General features: G+C 52.8%; 1 protein-coding gene across 1 annotated transcript; it reads left to right on the top strand.

Annotated features, from left to right (window-relative positions):
• The first annotated feature begins 564 nt into the window (after positions 1-564).
• On the top strand, positions 565-24,445 carry MALL (mal, T cell differentiation protein like). The gene is made up of 4 exons (XM_006116243.5): positions 565-736; positions 19,709-19,876; positions 22,198-22,335; positions 23,169-24,445. The coding sequence occupies exons 1-4, from the start codon at positions 629-631 to the stop codon at positions 23,229-23,231; spliced, it is 477 nt and encodes a 158-aa protein (XP_006116305.1). The 5' UTR covers positions 565-628; the 3' UTR covers positions 23,232-24,445.
• Positions 24,446-25,042: the final 597 nt, after the last annotated feature.

Below are 25,042 nucleotides of genomic sequence, written 5' to 3'. Positions count from 1 at the left end.
CAGAAATTCTGCCGGAGTCCATGCTGGTCCAGCCAGCGCCGTGAGGAGCCAGCCCTGCGTTGGTCTCCCTCTCCGACTCCTCTTGCCCCTTTTGTCACTCCGGAGTCCCAGCAAAGGGACCCCAGCACCTAACACATTCCCGGTCACTGCTCCAGCTCACTGCACGCGTCCCCTCTGCCCGGGTCCCCTGCCATTCGGTGTAGCGGCGTCAGTCACTGGGATCTCTTCCTGGCTTCTCTGTTGAGCTGGGTTGGGGTCAGCCTGTTCTTTCACGGCCCGGACAGAGAAGGGACCCACGTCCATTCTGGCAACAGCTGCATGAGGCCTCCCAGCCAGGTAGCTGCGCAAAGTGTCATAGGAAACGGAGCCACAAATCAGAGTGATAAAAATCTCACCAGTCATCCGCACGTTGTCATCCACTGGCTTATTCACTGTCCAAGGAATGTGCTTAATTAGCTCGAGCAGCTGAGGATTCTTTTGGCCGCAAGGAGCGGTCTGACCTGCCAGGCTGGAACTGGTTTTACTGATTACCTCCAGGCAGGTGTGTCTCTGGCTAGTACTTTTAAGCTGTGCATTGCACTGATAACCGAGGATAGCGGAGCAGGACTTGGAGCTGAGCAGAGAGGAGATGGCATCAAAAGATCTCCCCGCACCTGTTACCAACATAGAAGCGGACATACCATCTGGACTAAAAGTCCTGAGAACGGTGCCATATGCTTTTATCGTACCAGAGCTAGTAAGTACACGGCATGGTTTGATTTGCCCGCTTGCGATGGCAAAAACTTAACGACTATGTCAACGGCAGGGAGGAGGCGGGAATCCAGAGCCAGCACCGAAAGCAACTGGGGTAAGAAGAAAGCGATATGGGGAAAAGTTTACTTCCGCTGCTACTTATCTTAAAGTCGTTAGGTCTGGCATCTTCCTCAGGGCTGGAGTCACCCAAAATAGTGCTTCTCATCCGAGCATGGGGTGGCAGTTTTATGTTTTATTAAGTCAGATCTTGGAAGTTAGAGGCGTGTCTGTCACTTGCTTCTTCAGGGCTGTTTTTTCTCTGCCCTCTTGCAGTTTTCTGGGGGGGTCAAAGGTTGTATTATCATATGCCAGCAATGGCAGGTTTTCTTAATGTTCCTTTGTCCAGAGTCCTGGATGTGCGTCGCAGAAGGTCTAATAAGATTATGGCAATCGATGTTGTACTTTGATATACAATACAGCCATCTAGGTCTGTTCATAATCATTACGTCCATAAAATATGTTGATTGGGTGTATTTGGTAATTGCTGCTGCCTATTCAGACAGCTATAGGAAAAGATAAGCTGACGTTTCCATTAAAAATGTCAGCATTTTAAGACTTTATTGTTGGCTTGATGCTGACAATGAGTGTTTAATTGTGGTGTCATGAACACCACATTGATACAGCATGTGACCAATCAGTGACACACAGATCTCAGTGGTTCAGGAGCCAAATTAGCCATCAGCATTACCCGGAGGAGCCACAGCTGTGTGAATTCATTGTTTCATTTACTATCGTACTATCAGGGCCACCAATGGGGGGACAAAGGGACAGTCGCTTGGGGGCCTGTTGATTTAAAAGGGCCTGGTGTTCTGGGCTGCTGCCACCACAGCTACGGCAGAGGACGGAGACCTGGCCCCTTTAAATTGCCCCCTGAGCTGCATGGTGTGGTCTGAATGGCGTTGTGGGCTGGCCGGAGGAGGTATGACACTGTTTGGGCAGCATTGAGAGCTGGCTGCCTCTAGCCCTGCCCCTTCTGCCTGAGGCCCCGCCCCTTCTGCCTGAGGCCCCGCCCCTTCTAGAGCAGTGGCCCCTCACACACATTGCCCAAGGCCCTGCAAAGTCTGTCACCAGCCCTGAGTCCTATTCTTATTTAAACAGTGTGACAGGGAAATAGTGTGTGTGTGTGTGTGTGTGTGTGTGTGTGTGTGTGTGTGTGTGTGTGTGTGTGTGTGTGTGTGTGTGTGTGTGTGTGGCTGAGCATGTATTACTGTTTTATCCACCGCCATTGGTTATGGCCTAGTTAAAGCATCCTGATGGTTTAATGACTTTGTTAATTATTAAATCGGGGTTATAATAACATGCTGCAAAGAGCTGCAGGCGATGCCTAACCCTGCATATCTTTGATGAAAATCATGCAAGGCCTTTCCTTACAGCATGCGATCGCTTTCACGTTAGCTACTTGGCTGCTGCTCAGTCTCAACCCAGGCAGGTTTGTGCATCTTTCATACAAGCTAGAGACTCTGGCCACTTTTATCATTATTGTTATGGACTTGAGTTGCCCAAAAATCTACCAGCACTTGTATACTGGTGGGAGTGGAAGTGACTATCTAAGATTTACCCCTTGATTGGATCCTCTTGCAGGGAGATAAGAAGAAAGTATCTCTAGACAAGACGCAATAGCTGTCATCTGGGTAGTTTTTAAATGTCTCGTGATAGATTTAGGAGGTATTCGCAGGAAGAGAGATGCGAAAGTCCCAACCCATCATACATTCTTACTGTGCATTGGCACAATGTATAAGGCTTGATAGTCCACTCCACTCTCACTGCTAGGGTACATCTAAACTACATGGCTCTGTCAACGGAGCCATGTAGATTTGTTTGTTCGGCAAAGGGAAATGAAGCCGCAATTTAAATAATCGCGGCTTCATTTAAATTTAAATGGCTGCCCCGCTCTGCCCATCAGCTGTTTGTCGTCAGATCGGGGCAGTCTGGATGCTCCCCTGTTGACATGAAAGCCCTTTTTCGACCTCCCTGGTAAACCTCATCCTACGAGGCATAACGGGGAGGTCGATAAAGGGCTTTCAGGTCTGCGCGGGAGCGTCCAGACTAGCGCGTTGAGCAGACAAACAACTGATCAGCTGTTTGTCGGCTCAGCGTAGCAGCCATTTAAATTTAAATGAAGCCGTGATTATTTAAATTGCGGCTTCATTTCCCTCTGCTTATCAGCCTAATCTACATGGCTCCGTCGACGGAGCCATGTAGTTTAGACACACCCGTATAGATCAAGTGTCACTTAGGATATGTGTACACTAAGAAACTATTCTGAAATAATTTACATTGATTTAGTAACTCCTGAAATAAGAAAATCGAGCTAGCGTGTCCTCACTACAGGGAACCCTCAAAATGAGACAGAGGCAGAATGTGAATATGGACGGGCTCCCTCGACTTGGAGCCCCTGGAAACGTTGGGGAGTCATTAGTTCGAATGACTCTGGGGAGCCGTTCTTTTGAAATAGCAGCACTGGAGCGTCCACACGATCGCTATTTCGAAATCACTAGTTTGGAATTAGCGTGATTCCCCGAGGAAAGCAGGAGGACAGATTTGGAAATAAGCGACCTGTTATTTCTAAATAACGGGCTTGATCGTGTGGACGCTCTGCTTATTCATTCGACCTACGGGAGCTTATTTCGAAATAAAGCCCTTGTATAGGTCAGGGCCCAGAGTCCTAGGACTGAATGACAGAAGGGCTTTCCAGCTCACTTAGCTTGATCTCCTGTATCTCACAGGGCACCAACGCTACCCAGCCCCCCCCACTCATCCAGCTCGAATGAGACCAAAATATGACCGCTCACAGGAGACTAGCCTGTTAGGGTATGTCTACACTACAGAGTTTTGTCGGAAAAATAGCTGTTTTTCCGACAAAACCTGAGTTACGTCCACACTGCAATTGTGTTCTTCCGAAAGTAAATGGAAAGAACAGAGGGGTTTTTCCGGCACTGGCAGTCTTCTTTTGACGAGGAAGAAGCCTTTTTCTGAAAGCGCTCTTTCGGAAAAAGGTGTGTGTGGACGGGGAAGAGGGAGTTCTTTCGAAAGAAGAGGAAAGAGGAAAAAGCACAGGTGCCCTGGTGGCCACTCCGTCCATAGTAATCACTGAAATGCGAGAGAGCGTCCATTCAGTGTGGACGTTCTCTTTCAAAGAAGCTGATCGCTTTTTCGATGCACTTTTGTGGGTGGTCGCGCTCTTTCGGAAGAAGTTTTTCTGGAAGATCTTTTCCGAAAAAAGGTTCTTCCGAAGGAAGCCTGCAGTCTAGACGTAGCCTCAGACCGGAGAGACCAGAGGGGCCGCAGGTGCACCCGTGCGGGGCAGAGAAATGAGATGATCCTGGCAAAGGACTCCCCCACACGCTGCAGAGGAAGGGCAGAAACCGACAAGCTCATTGCCAATCTGACCGGGAGGGAGTAATTCCTTGCTGATCCCACATACGGTGATCACTTGGGCATGCGAGGAAGAGCCAAGCGGCCACGCAGCTGAGAGGGGATATGGACAGTGCCGCCTCAGCCCTCCCCTGTAGGATCCCCTCCCCAGCTGTGGCCAACTCTGATTCTCCAGAGGAAGGAGATTAAAGAACCTGCCCAGAATACACTGGGAGTGAAATCCCTTCCTGACCCTTGCAGGTGGCTGGAGGAAACCTTGACGCATGAGCTTTAAAGACATGAAGCGGAAGCGAGTGACCGTGGCTGAAATCGTTGAGTCTCTTAACTATTTGCAGCTGATGTTACTATACTGTGGTAGGATCTGACCTGGGACCCGTGGGGTTGAACTGGTGGATGCGCATGTGGACAATACCCACAGACCCGTGTTACTGGAGATATTACATGTGCTGTACAATACACGGAGACTCCATGGACACGTCACAATGATTGTTTTGGAGCTGCTAGAACACAGACACTGGGCCACGTCAGGACTTCCTAAGACGGCACCTCTATTTCCCCCTTGTAAAGCGTTAAAAGATGGGATTGTAGGCGGAACTGGTATCACTGCTTATCGGTAAGGTTCCTAACGGTTTCCTAACGTTAGAAGCCTGTGACGGGGCGTCTGTCCAGGGGTTAAAACCAGCCCTGGGGGAGGACTGGAAGGCTGGAGCCAGCAGCTGCAGCAGATAGCTGCCAATTAGGGCCCAGCTATGGGCTGTATAAATAAGGGCTCCAGGAGGGATCTGGCTTCTAGGGAAACTGGAGGCTTCCTGGCTTAGAGCAGGGCTGGGGAAAGGCAGGCAGAGCTGGGGAGCTGTGGCCAGGTGAGCCCCCAGGCTGCAGGGCCTAACGCAACGCCTGAGGGTCCTAGGGCTGCAGGGAGGCAGCCAGGATAGGCCAAGGCAGCAGGTCCCCAACCTCTTGCCAGTGATGAGCGTCTATGTCAGATGGCAGTTTGCCCCTGTGGCAGGGGGGCTAGATGAAGACCGGCCGTGGGTCACTGAGGCAAGGTGGGCCTAGGGGGATTGAGGGTCTCCAGAGTGTGGGGGCCCTGCGGTAGGGCAGTACCCTGGTAGGAGGGTGCCACGGTCTGGGACGGGCGTGGGCCATGACCGAGTATGGCGGAGAATAAGTAACAGCAGGTGAGACACCAGCCAGAAGGGGGCGCTCCAGCACCAAAATACTAATTCCCTGAGTGGCCAGCAGGAGGCGCCCTGGTGGTGAGTCTGCCTTGTGGCAAAGCCCCTGGTTCCTTGTCGATAACTTTGCCAAGCCACGCGGGCTGCTGAGTCTTTCTGTGCTCTGTGTCCGCCCCAGGCTGGTTTTTATAGGACAGTGCTAGCGAAAAGCGCCCCGCCCTGACTCCTCCTGGCTGCGGGGGGCGGCTGTGGCCCCAGGCACCGGGACTGAGAGCAGGGAGACGGCACTGCGGGGCCTCTCTGAGCCTTCCTGAGAGCTGGGATGGGTGCTAGGCAAGCCGGGATAGGAGCAGATGTGTGGGGACGGGAGCCGGGGCAGGAGAGGATAGGAGGGCAGGGAGGAGGAGGGGCTGGGAAGAGAGAGAGGTGGGCTGGAGTGCGGGCCGGGGGGACAGGAGCGGAGTTAGAACAGGGGTAGAAGCTCAGAGAGGGGGACAGAAGGGGGGGAATGAGGCTTTTGGAGGGAGGCTGAGGACAGGGGCAGAACAGCTAGGTGCTAGGAGGGCTCAGGGTAGAGGTGAGGAGAGGGGGTAAAAGGTTTCTCAAGCCAGCCACCCCTGAGGAGAGGGCCTGAACCCCCTCGGCCGTCACACCCAGGGACAAGACCCGAACCCCCCCAGCCTAAAGGGTTGAGAACCCCTTCAGCAAAGCACCCTCCCTGCCTTATTCCTCAAGCTCCTTGTTCGCCTTGCTCTCCGGGGTCGCACCCCGAGCGCGGGCATGGCCTAGCTTTGGAGCGCTGGGCTTGGCGACCCCCAAGCTTGTGTGGGGGATTCACTAGCGGGGAGAGTGAGTGGCTTGTGTTGGGCGGCTGCTGCAAACGCCACCGAGAAAGCAACATTCGAAACCCAGTGGCTGTGTCTAGACAGCATCCCTTTTCCGTAAAAGGGATGCAAATTAGACACATCTCAATTGCAAATGAAGCGGGGATTTAAATCCCCCTCGCTTCATTTGCATAAACATGGCTGCCACTTTTTTCCGACTCGGAGCTTTGCCGGAAAAAAGCGCCAGTCTAGATGGGGATCTTTTGGAAAATAAAGCCTTTTCCGAAAGATCCCTTATTCTTTATTCTAAGAGGAATAAGGGATCTTTTGGAAAAGGCTTTATTTTCCGAAAGATCCCCATCTAGACTGGCGCTTTCTTCCGGCAAAGCTCCGAGCCAGAAAAAAGCGGCAGCCATGTTTATGCAAATGAAGCGGGGGGGATTTAAATCCCCGCTTCATTTGCAATTGCGATGTGTCTAATTTGCATCTCTTTTACGGAAAAGGGATGCAGTCTGGACACAGCCAGGGATGGTAAAGCGGTGGCTCCAAACGGGGTCGTGCTGGGCCCTGCTCTGCCTTAAGGCATCTTGTGGGTGACGCCCGCGTACCGTGGCGAGGCTCCGGCTGTTCCCCAGGGGTCTCGTGCTACAGGCGGACAGCGTTTGCCTCAGAGGCTGGCGGGGGCCCTCCACACGGCCTCTTTCCCTTTCCTAGAGGTGGGAGCCACGGCCTGCTGAGCCATGCGCCCCACAAGTGAGTTCATGGCCTTGGGGTGAAAGCCCCTCCATAGTCCTGGTCCCCCCTCTCAAGGGCAGGCTCTGTAGTGGCGTGGGGAGGGTTGGGGGGACCCTGCCCACGTCTCCGAGTTCCCGCCTAGGGACCCTATAGCAGTGACGACACGGTTGTTTTCATTTCCAAGCTGGCTGCTTTTTCCCTGGGACACGTTCCCAAACGAGCCGTCCCAGCACGTTTCCTCTGGTACCAACTAGTCCGTCCTCAGTCCCCTCTGTCTGTCACCCCCACCCCCCACGCCTCTTGTGTTCTGTACGGCACTTCCTCCTTCCAGTCCTTCACACTTTTCCTTCCTCCTTCCTTACCCGAGGGAAACCTTTTCAAGCAGCCCCCATGAGTTTTAATTGGCTGCTCCTTCAGGCACGTCTTTAACTAGCCTCGGGTGTCTGCCTCCCGTAACGACAGGGCAGCAGTCTCTGGGAGTTTATTCAGGGAAGAGAAAACTATCCCACACCCTGGATGTTCATTTTGAAATTACGGATCGTTATTTCGAAATAACAGGCGCGTTTAAAGAAGCGGAATTGCTATTTCGAGATACTTCCTGTATCCCGAAATAGCCCCGCTATCTAGACGTAGCCTAGGAAAAAGGAGTTATCATTCTGAAAGAACCAGCCCTTTATTTTGAAATAACAGGCTTGGGAGTGTGGATGCTCCGCTTGTGATTTCGAAATAAGGGGAGTTGTTTCGAAATAACTCCCCAGTGTAGACATGCCCTTTGGCTCAAGATCATCTCATCTGAGGAAGTGGGTTTTGCCCTCGAAAGCTCATGATCCTGTATATTTATTGTTAGTCTCCAAAGTGCCCCAGGACTACTCTTTCGTACAGTGTCCGTGAGCTACTGGATTTCTGAATTTCATATTTTTAATGGTGAACTAGGTTTCTTTTACATCTTTTACATCCCAAAAAATCTGTCCCATTGCTCATGGGGACTGAGTGGGTGTCTGTCTTCAGCTTGCTTCTGGCTTTGTTGCTGGAAAAAGAAGCGAAGCCCAGAGCAAACTGAAATTCACATGTCACCGGGGGTGTGGGTGTGGGTGTGTGTGAAAAGTTCAGTGTCAGATTTTTCTTGGCATGGCTTTTGTAGCTCAGGGTGGGTCCGGGCACACCTCTGAGAAGTATGCGTGGCGCTTACATCCTTTATCTGAGCAGCGTTGCTAGAAGTAAACATTCAAAGAGAGAGAGACACTGCAGAGTTCCGGCTGTCCGCATTAGCCCACCAACACTGCAGGAAGCGTTACCTGTGAAATGCTTGTCTTACAAGACAAAGCGGGGAATCCTAGCACTATTGGAAATCAATGGCCAGGGCCAGGTGTCATCTCGTGGGTGAATAATTTGGCCTGATTTTGATGTCCAGACATTAAGGACATAAGAACAGTCACACGGAGTCAGACCAAAGGGTCCATCAACCCAGTGTCCTGTCTGCCGACAGTGGCCAGCACCAGATGCCCCAAAGGGAGGGAACACAACAGACAATCATCAAGTGATTCCTCTCCTGACACCTATTCCCAGCTTCTGACAAACAAAGGCTAGGGACACCCTTCCTACCCACCCTGGCTAATAGCCATCGAGGGACCTAACCTCCATGCTACGTCTACATGGGCATGATTTTCCGAAAATGCTTTTAACGGAAAAGTTTTCCATTAAAAGCATTTTCGGAAAAGCACGTCTAGATTGGCAGGATGCTTTTCCGGAAAAGCGTCCGTGGCCAATCTAGACGCGGTTTTCCGCAAAAAAGCCCCGTTCGCCATTTTCGCGATCGGGGCTTTTTTGCGGAAAACACTACTGTGCTATTTACACTGGCCCTTTTGCGCAAAAGTCTTTCGGAAAAAGACTTTTGCCCAAACGGGAGCAGCATAGTATTTCCGGGAAAGCACTGACAATCTTACATGAGATCGTCAGTGCTTTTCCGGAAATTCAAGCGGCCAGTGTAGACAGCTGGCAAGTTTTTCTGCAAAATCAGATGATTTTGCGGAAAAACTTGCCAGTCTAGACACAGCCCATGAGTTTATCCAGGGGAAATCAGGACTAGCTATTGAAGTCAATGAGCATTGCAGTGGTGTAGACACCAAAATGAGACGCATTGGTTTTCTGGGTAGCAGGAAGCTATTTCCGTACACAGAGGAAGTGGGTGGGAGTCAGATACTGGCTACCAAAGTGACTTGCTTGGTGTGGGTAGCTTCACTGGATTGAGATACCTCAGTAACCCATCTGGAGAGCAGAGGAAGGGACGAGTTAGGTTCCTTTCCCTCGAGTGCTAGGTCATGCTATAGGCACCCGAGGAGCCAGCCTTTGCTGGCATGTCCCCAGGCCACCTTGGGATTAGCTTTTCTAAGGAAAAGGAGAGAAGAAAAGCAACACGTTTGGTGCACGAAAGGATCTGAAGAGATTTTGTGCCTCCTGTCTGGAGTGTGCTCTCTCCTGCCAGCCAGAGATGCCTGTTTGCTGAGAGAGAGGTAGCTGGGAGTTCAGTGTGTGCAGACGAGTCAGCACCCCGCCCCTGAAAGGAACCTTACGGCGGCCATCTTAATGGCTCTGTTTAGCTGACACATTCCTCAGGGCTGGGCTGCACATGCCCTCCAGGGGGCACTCTGCCCATCGGGATTGCCCGTGTGCCGTAGCCTTCCAGTCACGTCCCTCCTCCAGGCCACGCACCCAGGCCACGTGCTTCCGAGCCACATGGGGACTGGCTAGAGCTCGCTGATACCCATGGGACCCGTTCGGTACAAGAGCTCTGCCAGGTATGGCTGAGGGTCATTTACACAAGGGCTTTGACACACAGAGCCACCTCCGGGCTGAACGGTATCATACAGTTGAGCGTTTCATTACCTCTTCCCCCTTTAATTTCCTCATCTCTACCATTTACACTTCATGCTGTCTTCACAGAGCACTTAGAACCGCAGAACACGAGAACAGGAAGGGACCTTGAGAGGTCATCGAGTCCAGTCCCCTGCCCTCAGGGCAGGACCAAACACCATCTAGACCATCCCTGATAGATGTCTGTCTAACCCGCTCTTAAATATCTCCAGGGATGGAGATTCCACAACCTCCGTAGGCAATTTATTCCTGTGTTTAACCACCCTGACTTCAGTCTGTTAAGTGTTGCCAAATCCTACTGATTTGCTAATTACCCAACTTGAATGTGTAACAGCTTGGTTATCTGGCTGGCCATCGGTTGCAACAAGTGGTTGGGGTTGGTTTGGATTCCTTTGGCCGCCACCTTGCCTAAGTTCTGTGTGGTTGTGAGAGGGAAAATCCCCCTAGAAACGTTACCGCTGGGGACATCTGCCGGGCACGGGACAGCTCTATATCTATTGCCATGGGAACCAGTGGGCCTGAAGATTTGGAGGGATCCGTTCAAAAAAAAAAAAGGGCGACTCAAGGAATATCATTTCTGCAGGATGTTGAGCCTTTCCCAGGCCTGAAGAAAGGCTCACAAGCTTCTCTCTCCCCAGCAAAGTTGGTCCAATAAAAGATATCACCTCAGCCACCTGGTCTGCCTAATAGTCTGGGACTGGCATAATTATAATGACTTTGAATACGAGTTCTGTGGCTTGTCCCCGGCTGCTGTTTTCCACTTGGCATCCAAGGTTCTGCTTATTTACCGCAGACTTCGCCTTCCATGTGTTGGGCTCAGAAATTCTGGTGACTCTGCTGAACGTCCTGATAACACCTGATCCCCTTAATCAAGAGGCACTCGATGCCGGGCTCCTTGTAATTGCTTGAAATGAATTGCCCAGCGAGCTCTCTGTGAACCCCAGTACGTCGTGCTGTTCCCTTTGCTGCCTTCTGCAGCAGAAGGCCTGTTGAATCGCATCGAACTTCGAACTAAACTTTCCGGTTCCAAAACTAATCCGTGACCTTCTGTGTTTTCTTCTCTCTTTGGGGGGTTGGTGACATAGGCAAGGGGAGGCATTGCCTTCCCCAAACTGCTCACGCTCCAGCCAGCTGGGACACCGGGCCTGCTGGGAGGGGGAAGCCTCCCATGGGGGCTGGGGATGCTTCGGGGCTGTAGCCTTGGCTGGGTGCCGGCCGCTGCAATGGGGATTGGGTTTGGCCCCACGGGTGTGTGTGTGTGCAGAAGGGGCGGGGCCTTAGGTGGAAGGGGCGGGGCTGGGGCTTGCCTTCCCCAGCTGGGCCTTTAGGGTTGCCAGGTGTCCAGTTTTGAACCGGACAGTCCAGTATTAGAGCTTTCTGTTCGGGAAACAAATTGAGAAAATAGAACTGTCCGGTATTTTCCAAATAAGATGTAAAGTAGAGTGTGATGTAATGTCAAGTGTGTCCGGTATTTTTGTGGAAACCATCTGGCCACCCAATGGGCCTTCACCCACTGCCCATGCTTCTCTCTCTTGTGGCGTTGTGTTGCTTGACTTGAGAGTCACATCTGGCTTCACGATCGCTTTCCTGCTTCAGCAGGTTCTGATGCTTTGCCGATCCTGCTTGCCTCTTACTTCTCTTTGCCTTTTCCACCCGGGGGTGTCTAGACTGCATGCCTCCGTCGACGGAGGCATGTAGATTAGCCAGATCGGCAGAGGGAAATGAAGCCGCGATTAAGATAATCGCGGCTTCATTTAAATTTAAATGGCTGCCCCACTCTGCCGATCAGCTGTTTGTCAGCAGATCGGGGCAGTCTGGACGTGCCGCGCCGACAAAGAAGCCTTTCTTGATCGGCACAGGTAAACCTGGTTTCACGAGGCATAGCTGTGCCGATCAAGAAAGGCTTCTTTGTCGACGCGGCGCGTCCAGACTGCCCCGATCTGCCGACAAACAGCTGATCGGCAGAGCGGGGCAGCCATTTAAATTTAAATGAAGCCGCGATTAAAATAATCGCGGCTTCATTTCCCTCTGCCGATCTGGCTAATCTACATGCCTCCGTCGACGGAGGCATGTAGTTTAGACATACCCAGTGACTGGAGTTTTACCTTGGCTTTCACTTGGATGTTTTGATCCCTCATTAAGTTGGGGTGTGAACCCCGGTGGCCTGAAAACCAAGAGACGTTCCCTTGGGTCTCTGTGCACATTTCCAAAACCTGGATCTGTTCTTCCTCGTCTTTCAACACGGGCTGCGGTAAGGGGCGTGGAAACAGTCGTGGCCCTGAGAGATATGGTGAACTCATGATGAAGGAATGGGGTGTGTCCTGCGGTAACCAACAGGACAAAGTCCTATAGGTGCAGTGTGGGAAACCCCACGATCTCTTTCACACCCGGAAATTTTCCTCTCTTTTCCCAAAAGAAAAATGACATGGGAAGCACACAGGGGGCTGCTCCATGGCTCAGCTCATGCAGTATAATTACTAGAGCTGTGTGCTGATTCTCACCCGTGTTTTGGTTTGATCAGAAATGGAGGATTCTCACCAAGTCCATTGGAAGGTTTGCTAGGGGTTGTGAGCACTTTGAGCCAACCTAAGCCAGCGCTGGGGGCGCCTTTCAAGGAGATCCCATTCTGGTGACTGGAGTTTTGACTTGGGTTTCCCTTTGAGCTTTTGATCCCCCCCAAAAGGAGGTCGTGCGAACCCCTGTGGGCTGAAAACAAAGACATGCTCCTTTGAGCCTCTGTGAAGTGTGACGGTGAGTTTCACAAAGCTGGAAGGCTCTCCAAGCCAAAGCCAAATGAAGTCAACGAGAATCTTTCCCCTGAGTATGGTGGACCTTGAATTAGGCTAAGGGATGGGCAATAATTTTTGATGGGGGGCACTCCAATATGTTGTAAGTGATTTGTAAGTGATCAAGGGCTGCACTCTTCCATAATATTAATGGAGTAGGTGCAGGGATTGGGATGAAGGTTGGGTGCAGAAGGGAGCTTGGGGTAAGGGATTGGGGTGCAGGAGCAGGTGTGGGATCTGGGAGGGAGCTTGGGTGAAGGAGAGGGTTGTGACCCGGTGCAGGGAACTGGGGTGCAGGGTCCCTGAGGGGGTATGTTTACAGGAGAATAATCTGACCTGGAGCAAGGGTACAGGAGGGGGTTGTGATCTGGAGGAGGGGTGTAGGAAGGGGTGCAAGGTCTGGGAGGGGGTGGTGATCCAGGGCCTGGGTGCAGGAGGGGGTGCAAGGGCTGGGAGAGGGTTGTGCAGAAATGGGTGCAGGGTTTGGGAGGGGATATAGATGCAGGAGAGGATTCTGACCTGGAGGTGGGGTGCAAGGTCTGGCAGGGGGGTGTGATCTGAGGCAGGGGTGGAAGGATTTGGGTCAGGACTAGTGCAGGGGATTGGGCTGCAGGCTCTGGGAGGAAGTATGGGTGCAGGAGTGGGGGTGCAGAGGGTTTGGGTTATGTGGGGTAGTGGTGCAGCAGGAGGGGCTGGTGCGCCAGAGGCAGGCTCTACCTGGGAGAAGCATATGTGGGTGGCTCCCAGCCAGCAGCCCAGCAGGTACCTCAGCCAGGCTCCCTGCATGCCCCACCCCCTCACACACTCAGAGCAGCCGGCTGCGGGAGCTGTGTTTGCTTCTCTGAAGGCCCGGGAACGAGAGGGGGAGGAGTACTTTGCACACAAGCAGCTCCCATTGGCCGTAAATCATCCAATGGGAGCTGCAAGATTGTGCCAAGGGTGGGGTCAGTGTGAGAAGCCTCTCCTCCCTTCCCCTGGGCTCGCAGCATTCAGAGAAGCACATAAGGCTCCCGCAGCTGGCTGCTCTGAGCGTGTGCAGGAGCGGAGCCGGTAGGAAGCCTGGATGAGGCTCCCACTGGGCCGCGGGCCGGATCCGGCGGCTTGGCAAAACAGAGGCGGCCCGTGGGCCGTATTTCGCCTGCCCCTGGCTTAGTCTCTCATTGGCTATTCATCCGACAAGCAGCTCTAGATTGCCCGTTCCTTTTTGACACTGGTATAACCCTATTGGTTCCTAAATGTTACATGAATTTGTGAGCTTGGGGGAGGCGGGATTCCTGGCCTTTTGGGTAAGTCGAAGGACGTGGCCCGATGGAAGTAAAGACAGTGGGCATCACTAATGTTGACACGGTGCAGGGTAACGAGTCTTTGGATGGTGTTAGCTTTCTCTGTGGCTTTTGCAGCAGCACAGTAACCCAACTAAATAACTCTCTGGGCCCTGGAACGAACCGGGACAGGCAAAGCCACCAGACACGCCCTGCGAAAAGAACGTGACGGCCAAGCGCTCCAGAGTTAGGATGTGCCAGTGTTGTGCAGACGACCCTGGCCAGCGCGAGAACAATGCGCTCGAGGCGTCATGGAGGGGAACATGCCGCGCCGCAGAAGCTCTTACCTCCTGGGAAGGGGCCCGCGGATCCATGCCACCGGGTTCAAAGGGCCTTTGCAAACAAAGGATGTGAAACGACACAACAAGAATAGCTCTGATCTAGCCATGGGGAGAGCCCATCCGAGAACTGACCGGCATGATCCTGTGGCCACTACAGGAGGACGTGAAGTATTTTAGACCTGCGAGGGATGGAAGATGGGAGACAGCTGGTACGCCTGGGTCAGGGGTAGATTATTATTTCTAGTCTTATGTTTCACTTTATCCTTAACGTAAAAAACATCTGTTCTGCAGCAGGTCGAAGGAAAGGCCAACAGATACGCATGTGAATCACCTCCCAGTTTACTGTAGCTCTGAAGATTTTATCCCTGACTTTTACCTTCAGTAGGGAACCAAGTGTGCCTAGGCTCAGAGCTGTCCCCTCCTTTTCCACCTGAAAGATCCAGAATAATTCAGGTCTGGGATCTTTTGGCATCCCGAGTTCATCAATCAGCCCTTTCACCCATTAGAATAGTCGCCCAAGGTCTATAGATCCAGTCTTACGTCACTCTATTGGGCCACCTTATGCCTGCCGTTCCTGAAAGCGGACGACAAACAAATCGTGACGTGATTGATTTGGGCGCTGCTGAAAAATGAAGCGTGTCCACTTGAGTCTCTTGAGCAGGGTGCAGCAATGGGCGGGGTGGAGGGGGCAGGGAGAGGGGGGGTGGAAGGAGGAGAGTGGAACGTGCGCTAGGGAAGCAGTCAGAGAGGGTGAGCCCTGCATTTCTGAGCAGTGAGTCAGCACCCAAGGGTGCAAGGTGCAGCACAAGGCGGAAGGTCAAGTGGGTTCGATTGCTTGACAAGTGTAATTAGCCCGTCTCCGTTGCCTGTCGTGGCAAAGGAGGAAAGATATTGCCGTGATAGGGAGGGACGCCAGGAACACGGCTGGCTTGGAATGGGCTGCGGCATACTCGGCATGCAGGAGAAACGCCCCCGGCGGGGGCGAACAGGAGCCCTGCAGATGTGACGAGCGTTTCCGGCGTGGCGCTGTCTGTCGTTGACTGTTCTCGTGGCCCCGCTGGGTCCCAGCGAGGAAGGGTGCATGGAGTCGGGCCCCTGCACCCTCCACCAACAGCCAAGCCGGGACTAGAATCCGCCCCTCTTGGTGAAAGAGTGACGTGCTGTCAGCAGCACTGGAGCTCCTGGATGGGGTCTGTGGTTTCTGTCTGTCAGGGCTGGGAATGGGCCCCAGCGAAGGGATCACTGGATGATTTCCTGTTCTGTTCCCTCCCTCTGCAGCAGCCGTTGGCCACTGTCGGCAGACAGGACACTGGGCTAGCTGGACCTTTGGTCTGACCCAGCCTGGCCGTTCCTACGGTCTCCTGACCACTGGGAGTAGTAGCATTGCACAGCTGGACTGCCGCTGTCACCCGGGCAGAGACCGGCTCTGAAGGGCCAAACTCACGAGCGGATGGGCCAGTCCCGTGCGACAAGGCAGAAGGGGTTTGTCCCGTTTCGTCCACCTCCCCCTTCCCTGCTCTCCTCCCCTTCGGCATTTGCCAGAAAGCTCCCCAGACTCGGCTGCGTAGAGCCTATTTTGGCAGCCAGCTTGGCTTCACTGGAACCTTGGCTGGTTTCGCATCACACCTCCCATCACCGGCCACGTCTCTAAAGCCTGCTCTCAGAGACAGGTCCCTGGACCACCGCCCTCACCACCGGTGGCTTGTTTTGTGTGTGGCCAGTGTCTAGCAGATCTGGCTTTCAAGAAGCCGGGTGGGGGTTTAAAATAGGAAGATCTAACAACGGGCTTCTACTGAAAACAGTGGCCTGCTCTTCCAAAGTACAGAGCTCCTAGCATCAGCCTCTCAACCCCCTGGCAAAACCGCTGCGGACTTCAATGGGAGCAAGACCCAGTCTGGCATGTGCCCGGAGGCCTGGCAGTGCATTTTGTGCGTCTCCCTTCCCCTGGGGTCCCCTCACCCAATCAGAGAGACATCTGGAAATCTCAGGCTCTGATATTGTGTAGGGGGTGGTGAACAGGGCTGTCCTTATGGTTTATGGTGCCCTAAGTGGAGGAAGAGGGGAATGGAGGAACAGCTGCTCTATGGGGCGAGGGCTGCGCTCACTGCTGGAGGGGTAGGAGCAGGGCAAGAAGGCTCAGGTGTGGGAATTGTGGCAGGGGGACACGGTTCCCAGCTGCCACCAGCCCTGTGCTCGGGGTCCCGGCTGCCACCCAGGTCTCCGCCACTGGCCCCGCATTTGAGAGCCCACGTACGCAGCATGCAGCTGCTGAAAGCGCCACGAAATGTGGGTACCCAGTGCCCTATGCAACTGCGTATTCAGCAGTAGCCTCCCCAGGAATTGAAATTAGGGGGCGTGATCTAATCTACAGGGGAGGGCGGTGTCAGGGCTGATGAGGGGTGAGACCATGAGGGTGAAGGTGGGTTGTATGGCACCATAGTTCACAAAACTGGGGGGGGGTGTTGGGGAAATTCAGGGGGGGTATACACCCCCCTGGAGGGGTATAGGGAAATCCCTGGTATTCAGTGCGGGTCTGTCTACACTAGACCCCTAGTCCGAACTAGGGTGGCTAACGTAGGCATTTGAAGTTGCAAATGAAGCCCGGGATTTAAATATCCCGAGGTACACCTCATTCCACGAGGAGTAACGGTAGTTCAAATTAGAGATCCTAATTCGAACTACCTACTCCGTGCCGCGTGTAACCGCGGGCACAGAGTTCGGACTAAGGGGGATTTAAAAATGGCGGCGCCCGGGAAGATGCAAATGAAGCCCAGGATATTTAAATCCCGGGCTTCATTTGCAACTCCGGTTGCCCTCATTTGCCTACCTAGCTCGAACTACCGAGCTAGTGTAGACGTACCCTGCCTGTCTAAGGACAGCCATGGAAGCGAGAGTGGAAAGGCATCTTGGTGTGAATTTCATCCATGCGGCCTTTGCTCCCTTCTCCCTTAATACAATCCCCCGCCGGAGTCTCTTCCTGGGATCGACTACCTGTGCAGTAACAGCTGGAAAAAGGAGTGTAGCAAGGGACCATGGCAAGTTTTTGCTCGGCAGCCTATGCCAGTGCCTGGTATTTTGTGCCTCTGCTCCAGTTCCTCTTCCTACTCGACAGACGCTGGCGAGCTCTTTGGTGGGACACTGTTGAAAAACAAGCCAACAGGATTCTGGGCGGCATGAACAGGAATGCTGTGAGCAAGACACAAGGAGTTGTTCTTCCACTCTGCTCTGCGCTGATTAAGCCTCAATTGGAGTCTTGTGTCCAGTTTTGGGCACCACATTTCAAGGAAGATGTGGAGAAATTGGAGGGTCCAGAGAAGAGCAACCAAAATGATGGAAGGTCTAGAGAACATGAGCTGTGAGGGAAGGCTGAAAGAATTGGGGTTTAGTTTGGGAAAGGGAAGACTGAGGGGACAGGATAGTGGTTTTCAAGTACCTAAAAGGGTGTCATGAGGAGGGAGAAAAATGGTTCTTCTCAACCTCTGAGGATAGGCCAAGAAGCAATGGGCTGAAATTGCAAGGGAGGTTTAGGTTGGACATTAGGGAAAACTTCATAACTGCCAGGGTGATTAAACACTGGAATAAATTGCCTAGGGAGGTTGTGGAATCTCCATCCCTGGAGATATTTAAGAGCAGGTTGGATAGACACCTGTCAGGGATGATCTAGATGGTGCTTAGTCCTGCCCTGAGGGCAGGGGACTGGACTTGATAATCTATGGAGGTTCCTTCCAGTTTTAGTATTCTATGATCCTATGATTCTACGATCTCCTGCTTTTCACTTGAGAAATTCCTCGCGTTCATGCTGTGAGTGGGCAGGGATATTTCAGAAATCTGGCAGGCTGGATTAGATCCAAAGGTAGCATATGCCAGTGATAAATTGCACAGGACCCAGCTGGGATACAGAGCCAAAACACTGATCCAAACCTCCTGACTGCCAAGTTATGCTGGAAATCGTGTAGAGAAATGGTTCCCTGTGGGATTGCTGATGGGCCCGGTCAGAATGCGTTTGCACCTTTTCCTCGGCATGTCAGCCCTTGCATGTTTGATCCTGGCTCAAAGCAGAAAGAGACACGAACAATCTGCTCCAGGACTTATTTTGGAGAACGTCTCTGGGCTGTCTGTTCAGGATGTTAGGCGATTACAACGGTCCATTCTGGCTTTGGAATCTGACTCCACCCTGCAGTGATGGGAGTATTGAGTCTGACAGCCGTGCCATGGCCATTGGAACCAGCCGATGGCCGTTCCCAGCCCGACTCTGTGTTCTTGGCACTTATGTAGTCACCCATCAGGATATTCAAGCTTGAAAGTTGTGTAGGGTTTGGAGTTTGAGCCAGTGCCTGCTGAAGTCCATGGAGCACCATGTGGCCGGGGGTTCCACTGGGCATTGTGGCCACTTGCTAGGGGCGGGGAGGAGGAAGACCGAGAAAGACCCCGGGAGGGATCGGACAGCAGCAGACAGAAGGAGCGGCTGGAAGTCTGAGCCTAGGAGAGGTGTTCGGGGGTCTGGCATGGAGGCTGAAAAGTGCTCAGAGCAAAAGAAGCCGTTTCCTGCCCTTGGTGCCTTCAGGGGCATGGGCCGGCCGCACGTCCTGCGTGAATAAACGAAACGACATCAAAGAAACACCCGACTCTCTCACCAGAGCCGTCCCGTTCATAGGGCGATTCGGGGCAGCTGCCCCAGGCCCTGCACTTGTGGGGGGCCCCCCGTCTGAACCGTCCTATGGATTACAGGGGGTCTAGTGTAGGCAGCCGCAGGGGTCGCCCACCACCCATTACAGTGGGAGTCGGAGCGGCCCGGCCGCCTGCTCGGTTCCGCCGCACCACCCACGCCCAGCCGGCTGTGGCCACGTCTCTGTGGCAGTGGGAAGCAAAGCGCCCCGGCCCAGGGCGCTCCTCTTCCCGCTGCCACGGAGACCCGCGTGCAGCAGGGCCGGGAGAGAGCGGTGGGGCGGAGGAGCAGGCTGCCAGGCCACTCGGACTCCCACCGCGGGGAGTGCTGGTGGCCGGGGGGGTGACCTGTGCTACTGCCCCACGCCAGGCCCCATCACCCCCTGGCTCACGTTATTGGGGGAGGGGCCAAGGGGACAGTCATGGGCGGGGCTTGGGGAAGGGGCGGGGCAGGAGGTTGCGCCACGCCCCACACTTGAGGCACTGGGAGGGTTGCCCCAGGCCTTGTGCCCCCCTAGGGACGGCCCGGCCTCTCACCAATTGGAACATCTCCAGGGCCCCAAATGTTGCAAAGGGGCCACCATTCCAATGGGGGCCACGCTCGGCTCTGTCGTGGCTCCTCTGCGTGGGGCCATCCCAGGAAGCATCCCGGAGCTTCGGAGCAGAACCGAGAATTTACCTGCGGTCTCCATGACGCCCAGCGCCCTGGGGCCTAGACCCTGGCGAGGCGCCCGTTACGGCTGCCATCCCGGGGCCTGGTGTGCTGTTTCCTACTCCTGAGCCACCCAGGCGAGGGGTGATGGGAAATGCCCTGCATGGACACGAGCCAAGCTGCCGCCCTCAGTGGAGTTCACCGGGTGTCTCCTTTGTTTTTGGCAGATCCTTGGCTGCTGGGTCTGGATCCTGGTGGCGGCCACCACGGTGCACTTCCCGCTGCTGCAGGGATGGGTGATGTACGTCTCCCTCAGCTCCTTCGTCTTCTCCTTGCTCTTCCTCTTGTGTTACCTCTTCGGGTTCCACGGGAACAGCAATTCGTGGAAAGTCGTGGTAAGAGCACGCGCCGTTATTGCCAGAGCTACCGCCAGGCAGTAACTTCAATTTCTTACAGGTTCTGCCCTATCAGAGTTGGGGGGCAGGGGGGTTGCGACGCAGCAGAACCTGTAAGAAATTTCAACGTGGGGCAGAGTGCGGGGGGCTCAAGGCAGTGGGTCGGGGTGTGGGGGCTTGTGCAGGAGTTAGGGCATGAGGCTGGGGGATGGGGGGTGCAGGAGTCAAGATTTGGGGGGTATGAGGGGCTCAGGGCAGGGGGTCGGGATGTGTAGGGAGTGTAGGGGGCAGGATGGGGGCTGGGCATAGGGGGTAGAATATCTGGGGGAGTCCTAGGGCCAGGTTACCATACATGATTGAGGCCAGGTCTCTGCCATCACAGCCAGACGGGCCAGGCCAGGATTTCTGTGCCCAATTCTGCCTCCCCTCCTGTTGCAGCAGGAGTGGGGCTGCTGCCAGCCCCTCCTGTGGCCAGATGGGAGCCGGACCATGGGGTCTGTCCCAGGATCAGGGCCGGGGATAGGCCACTGCGGCCAGATGGGGGGGAGGCCTCCATGGGGGCCATATTGTCTGGACAGTGGCCAGGGCTGGGCTGCTGCAACTGGGCAGCCGCGACGAGAGCCAGGCAGCTGTGGCAGTTGCTGGGGACGGCTGGGGACGGACCACAGTGGCCAGATGGGAGCCACTGCTGCCAGTCCCTCCCAGTAGCCCATCTGGGAGAGCTCACACCTCCTGTACAGCACCCCCCGCCAGCAACGTTAAGCCGGCCTGCCTCCTGAGGGGGGCACCCGAGCCGGCTCTTACCGGGGTGCTCACCCGTCAGGCCTCACCTGTCAAGCAGCCAGCTGGTTTCAGAGCTGACTTTTCACCTAGTCGTCACTTTCTGACCTGTGCCACAAAGGGGCCGGCAGCTGGAATTAGTACTTCTCCACCTTGATTTAGTACTGATTTAGTACTTCTCCACCTTTCCTTGTCTGGGCACATGTAGGGGGAATAGAATATATGCAGTGGTAGAGTAAAATATACAGGTGAGTTAATGATGCTGTCGAAACTTAACTGGGGCTTTTCCTCCCTTTTTGTGACTTTGTGCAAACTTAATGCGCCACTGATGTATTTTTGTGTCTATTGACAGCGTAGCATCATTGACTGTAACCACTGGGAAGACACTTTGGGTGCGTCTAGACTACATGGCTCCGTCGACGGAGTTTACTAGATATAGCAACATGAAGCAGTGATTTAAATAATTACCGCTTCATTTACATCAAAATGGCCGCTGAGCTGTGCCGATCAGCTGATCCGGCACAGTGGGGCAGTCTAGACGCGCTGCGGTCGACAAGGGAAGCCTTTGTTGACCGCTCCGGTAAACCTCACGAGGCAGACCGGGGTGGTCGACAAAGGCTTTCCTTGTCGACCGTGGCATGTCTAGACTGCCCCGCTGTGCCGGATCAGCTGATCGTCGGCACAGCACGGCGGTCATTTTGCTGTAAATGAAGCGGCTTTTATTTAAATCGCCGCTTCATTTTTCTATGTCTAGTAAACTCATCTACATGGCTCCATCGACGGAGCCATGTAGGCTAGACACACCCTTTCATTCTAACCCAACTCTTAGGTTGCTTGTGACTCGCAACATGTCTCCAACTGTGACCCACCTGGCCCCGGTGAGTTGTTGGAAACATGAGAAAATTTGTTCCAGCTGGTTTTGAGTCATAGCAACATCACCCTTCCCACTTCATTAATAGGCAGCAGGTTTAAAACAAACGAAAGGAAGTTTTTCTTCATTCAGTGCACAGTCAACCTGTGGAACTCCTTGCCAGAGGATGCGGTGAAAGCTAGAACTTTAACAGGGTTCCAAAAAGAGCTAGATAGATTCACAGAGGGTAGGTCCATCAATGGCTATTAACCAGGATGGGTAGGAATGGTGTCCCTAGCCTCTGTTTCTCTGGAAGTGAGTGACAGGGGAGGATCACATGGGGATCTGGAGCATCTGGTATTGGTCACTGTCGGCAGACAGGATACTGGGCTAGATGGACCTTTGGTCTGACCCATTTTGGCCATTCTTATGTTTCTTATGTTTCTTTTGAACTGAAAAACGGGCCTTGGACAGCTGACAGGCCGTAGCTGCGATGTTGATCTGGAAAGTTCAGCTGCGATCACAGAACACTAGAACTGGAAGGGACCTTGAGAGGTCATCGAGCCCAGTCCCCTGCCCTCATGGCAGGACCAAGCACTGTCTAGATCATCGCTGATGTGATGGGAATGAGGAATGCCCGTGACTGTGCATTTCACCATCACAAACCTTCCGCTTCTGTCTTGGTTTGCAGGATAGTCTGTACCATGGAGCCACGGCCATTTTCTACATGAGCGCTGCGGTCTTACAAGCTAATGCAACAATCCGCTCTGAGACAGAGGTGTCTGCAGAACTTATTCCTCGCTACTACCAGATCAACACCGCTGCCTCGGTAGGTGGAATGTGGAGAGCGTGGATTAGCCACAGTATTTCGTAGCTACCTCCCCTTCCTGTCTAATTTCCATGGGAAAATGTCGACATAGCTTGAATTTTTTCTGCATTTTTGTATTTGTTTATTTGGGGTTTTTTTTTCCTGTCAGTGGGACACTTAATCTGAGTCTGCCTGAGCTGCCATGGTGCTTGATGGGAGTTGTAGTCCAGGGCCTCAAGCCCTTGTTCTTCCCACTGGGCTCCCTGGCTAGACTGAGTTTCCCATGATGCACCATGGCTGAAAGGCAGCGGTGTACTGTAGGATCCCATAACTGCAGGTTACCAGGGGAAATGTCATCCAGCTAGGAAAGTGGGGGAGAGGGAGGAATGAACCATCCAAACTACAACTCCCATGAGGCATTGCAACGGGTCAGGCCCATCCAAAAGAAAACGTGTCAACATTTGGGAACTGAATTGTTTTGTAAAGTTTTGGCTAGTGAACAGTTTTGATATTTTTGCCTTTTCCTCACAACCGGAAAGACAGAAAATTCCAATTTCCGGTCAGTGCGTCCCTGGAGCGTCCCCACAGTTGGGGTTTGAGATTTTCTTCATTAATAGTTGGGATTTAGTTGGGATTGGTCCTGCCTAGAGCAGGGGGCTGGACTTGATGAGCTTCTGAGGTCTCTCCCAGCTCTATGGTTCTATGATTCTATGAATAGGTTGGCGAGAGCATTTTAAGGACTTAAAATCTATTGACGAAAGGGCATTGGAGGGGTCACTAAGGACACAGAGGAGCAAAAGGCTGAAATCAGTAATTTCATTGCTCAGTAATGTTCTTTCCATTTTTCCTTTCAGTTCTTTGCTTTTATCACGGCTCTGCTGTATATTTTACATGCCTTCAGCATCTACTATCACTGAAGACAGCTGTCAAAGAGAGCAAAGGTGTGACAGACACACGAAACAGTGACACCTGGACTTTGTGTACCCAAAACCAATGGCTTCATGGATTAAGAACGGAATGCAGTGTAAATTTAGGTCATTCAGAGCCTACCTCTGCTTCTTTTTAATTTTAAAGGGTATTTTGTTTTGTAAATCTATGTTGAAATCGTAATTTTTATGCTGTCTCGTCTATTTTCTGTCTGAAAACAGCGTAGTTTGGGGAAACGTTTGTTCAAGAGACCCAACGCAGAATCTTGGCATCTTCTCTTCCCTGCGTATCACGGTGTCTCGGCTGCTGGCTATTTCCAAAGGCGCTCCGGATGTGCTCGTGGTAGGGGTGAAATACCTTACTGGAAAATATAAATGTTTCTTGGATTTCTTATGCCAGCTCCTTTGTTATATATTGTAGTTAGTTGAGTTTTTCTATCATTCCAGTGAAATTATGGCTCCTCTGAGTTCAGTTTGGTTAGCCTGGCTAAGCCCGTAGTTCAAGCTCTGTTTGACTCTTTGGTCAGATCTCAGCATCTCCGAGAAGTGGGCAACTTTGCATCCTTCTGGGTCATTGGTTGTCACAGGCCTGGCTATTGGATTTGCCATTGTCTTCTCAGATGCCCGACCAGGGGCTGCTGCTGGAGACCGGCAGTCATACAGCCCTGCTGCCGTTCCTGCCGTGGGCGTGGAGTTCTACTTCCCAGCTCACCACAGCTGTAGGGTCCCACTGTCCAGCCTGCCAACTATTCAGCAGCTGGGACTATTTTGGCTTGGTGTGGCTGGCCACCGGCAGAATTCACCGGCAATACCGGTAAACCTCATGTTTACCGGTTATCCATTTAACATCCCTAGTGGCCATCTACCTGTCTCCAAAGTATATTACGCCTCGTGGATCCATCCACCAGAAAGGAAGAACATCAGGAAATCTTTCTGCCTCTTGTAACAGACAAACTTGGGAGTGGTACAAGGGGGCACAAAAGACATATGCATTATTCTTTAGCTGAGTAGACAAAAGAGTTGAAACATCTGAGCTCTGAAAGTTCCTGGCCAGAAAATCCGGTCTATCAAGCTGGCAAAGAAGCATGGTGAGAAACGCTTCTTTGAATAAAAGACTTTAATCAGGATGGAGTCTTAGAAGTATATTTTGAATTTTTTTGCTTGTAACTTGTCTTTATTCCTTGCTCTTGGGGGTCAGTTAAATCTATGAATCTGGTTAATAAACTTTTCCCGTTGACTATGCCCCAACACAGTGCTGAGACTGATATGAGAGTGTTTGGCAAAGCTCAGGTGAAGTAATGAGGTGCAGGGGGTTGGCTATTCCAAGGAGCAATGAACTTAACAATGTCTCTGGGGAACTCAGGTTTCCCCTAAGGCTGTGTCTACACAGCAGCATTATTTCGGAATAGCTGATGCAGAGAGGTAGCGCAGGGCTCTCAGTCCAAGCTGGCCTGAACAGCATGTCACAGTCCTACTGCCTAAGCCTGCAAAAAGGGGACCCAGACTCTAAAGTCACGTAGAGCATAGAATCCTAGAACACTAGAACAGGAAGGGACCTTGAGAGGTCATCGAGTCCAGTCCCCTGCCCTCACGACAGGACCCAGCATCGTCTAGAGCATCCCTGACAGGTGTCTGTCCAACCTGCTCTTAAATATCTCCAGGGGTGCAGATTTACAACCCCCGCAGGCAATGTATTCCAGTGTTTAACCACCCTGACTGGCAGAAAGTTTTTCCTAATGTCCAACCTCAACCTCCCTTGCTGCAGTGTAAGCCCATTGCTCCTTGTCCTATCCTCAGAGGTT

This window comes from Pelodiscus sinensis, chromosome 3 (genome assembly GCF_052426305.1).
Source record: "Pelodiscus sinensis isolate ZL-2025 chromosome 3, ASM5242630v1, whole genome shotgun sequence".
Taxonomy (NCBI): Eukaryota; Metazoa; Chordata; order Testudines; family Trionychidae; genus Pelodiscus; species Pelodiscus sinensis.
Note: the sequence above shows the minus strand (reverse complement) of the source record. Positions and strands in the feature narration are given on the sequence as shown.

What these genes read in the sequence shown, in the direction of transcription:
- MALL (XM_006116243.5), top strand. Translation starts at nt 629, where the DNA reads ATGGCATCAAAAGATCTCCCCGCACCTGTTACCAACATAGAAGCGGAC. An exon ending in CTTTTATCGTACCAGAGCTA is followed by an intron (nt 737 to 19,708) that starts GTAAGTACACGG and finishes TGTTTTTGGCAG; the next exon opens with ATCCTTGGCTGCTGGGTCTG. An exon ending in AGATCAACACCGCTGCCTCG is followed by an intron (nt 22,336 to 23,168) that starts GTAGGTGGAATG and finishes TTTTCCTTTCAG; the next exon opens with TTCTTTGCTTTTATCACGGC.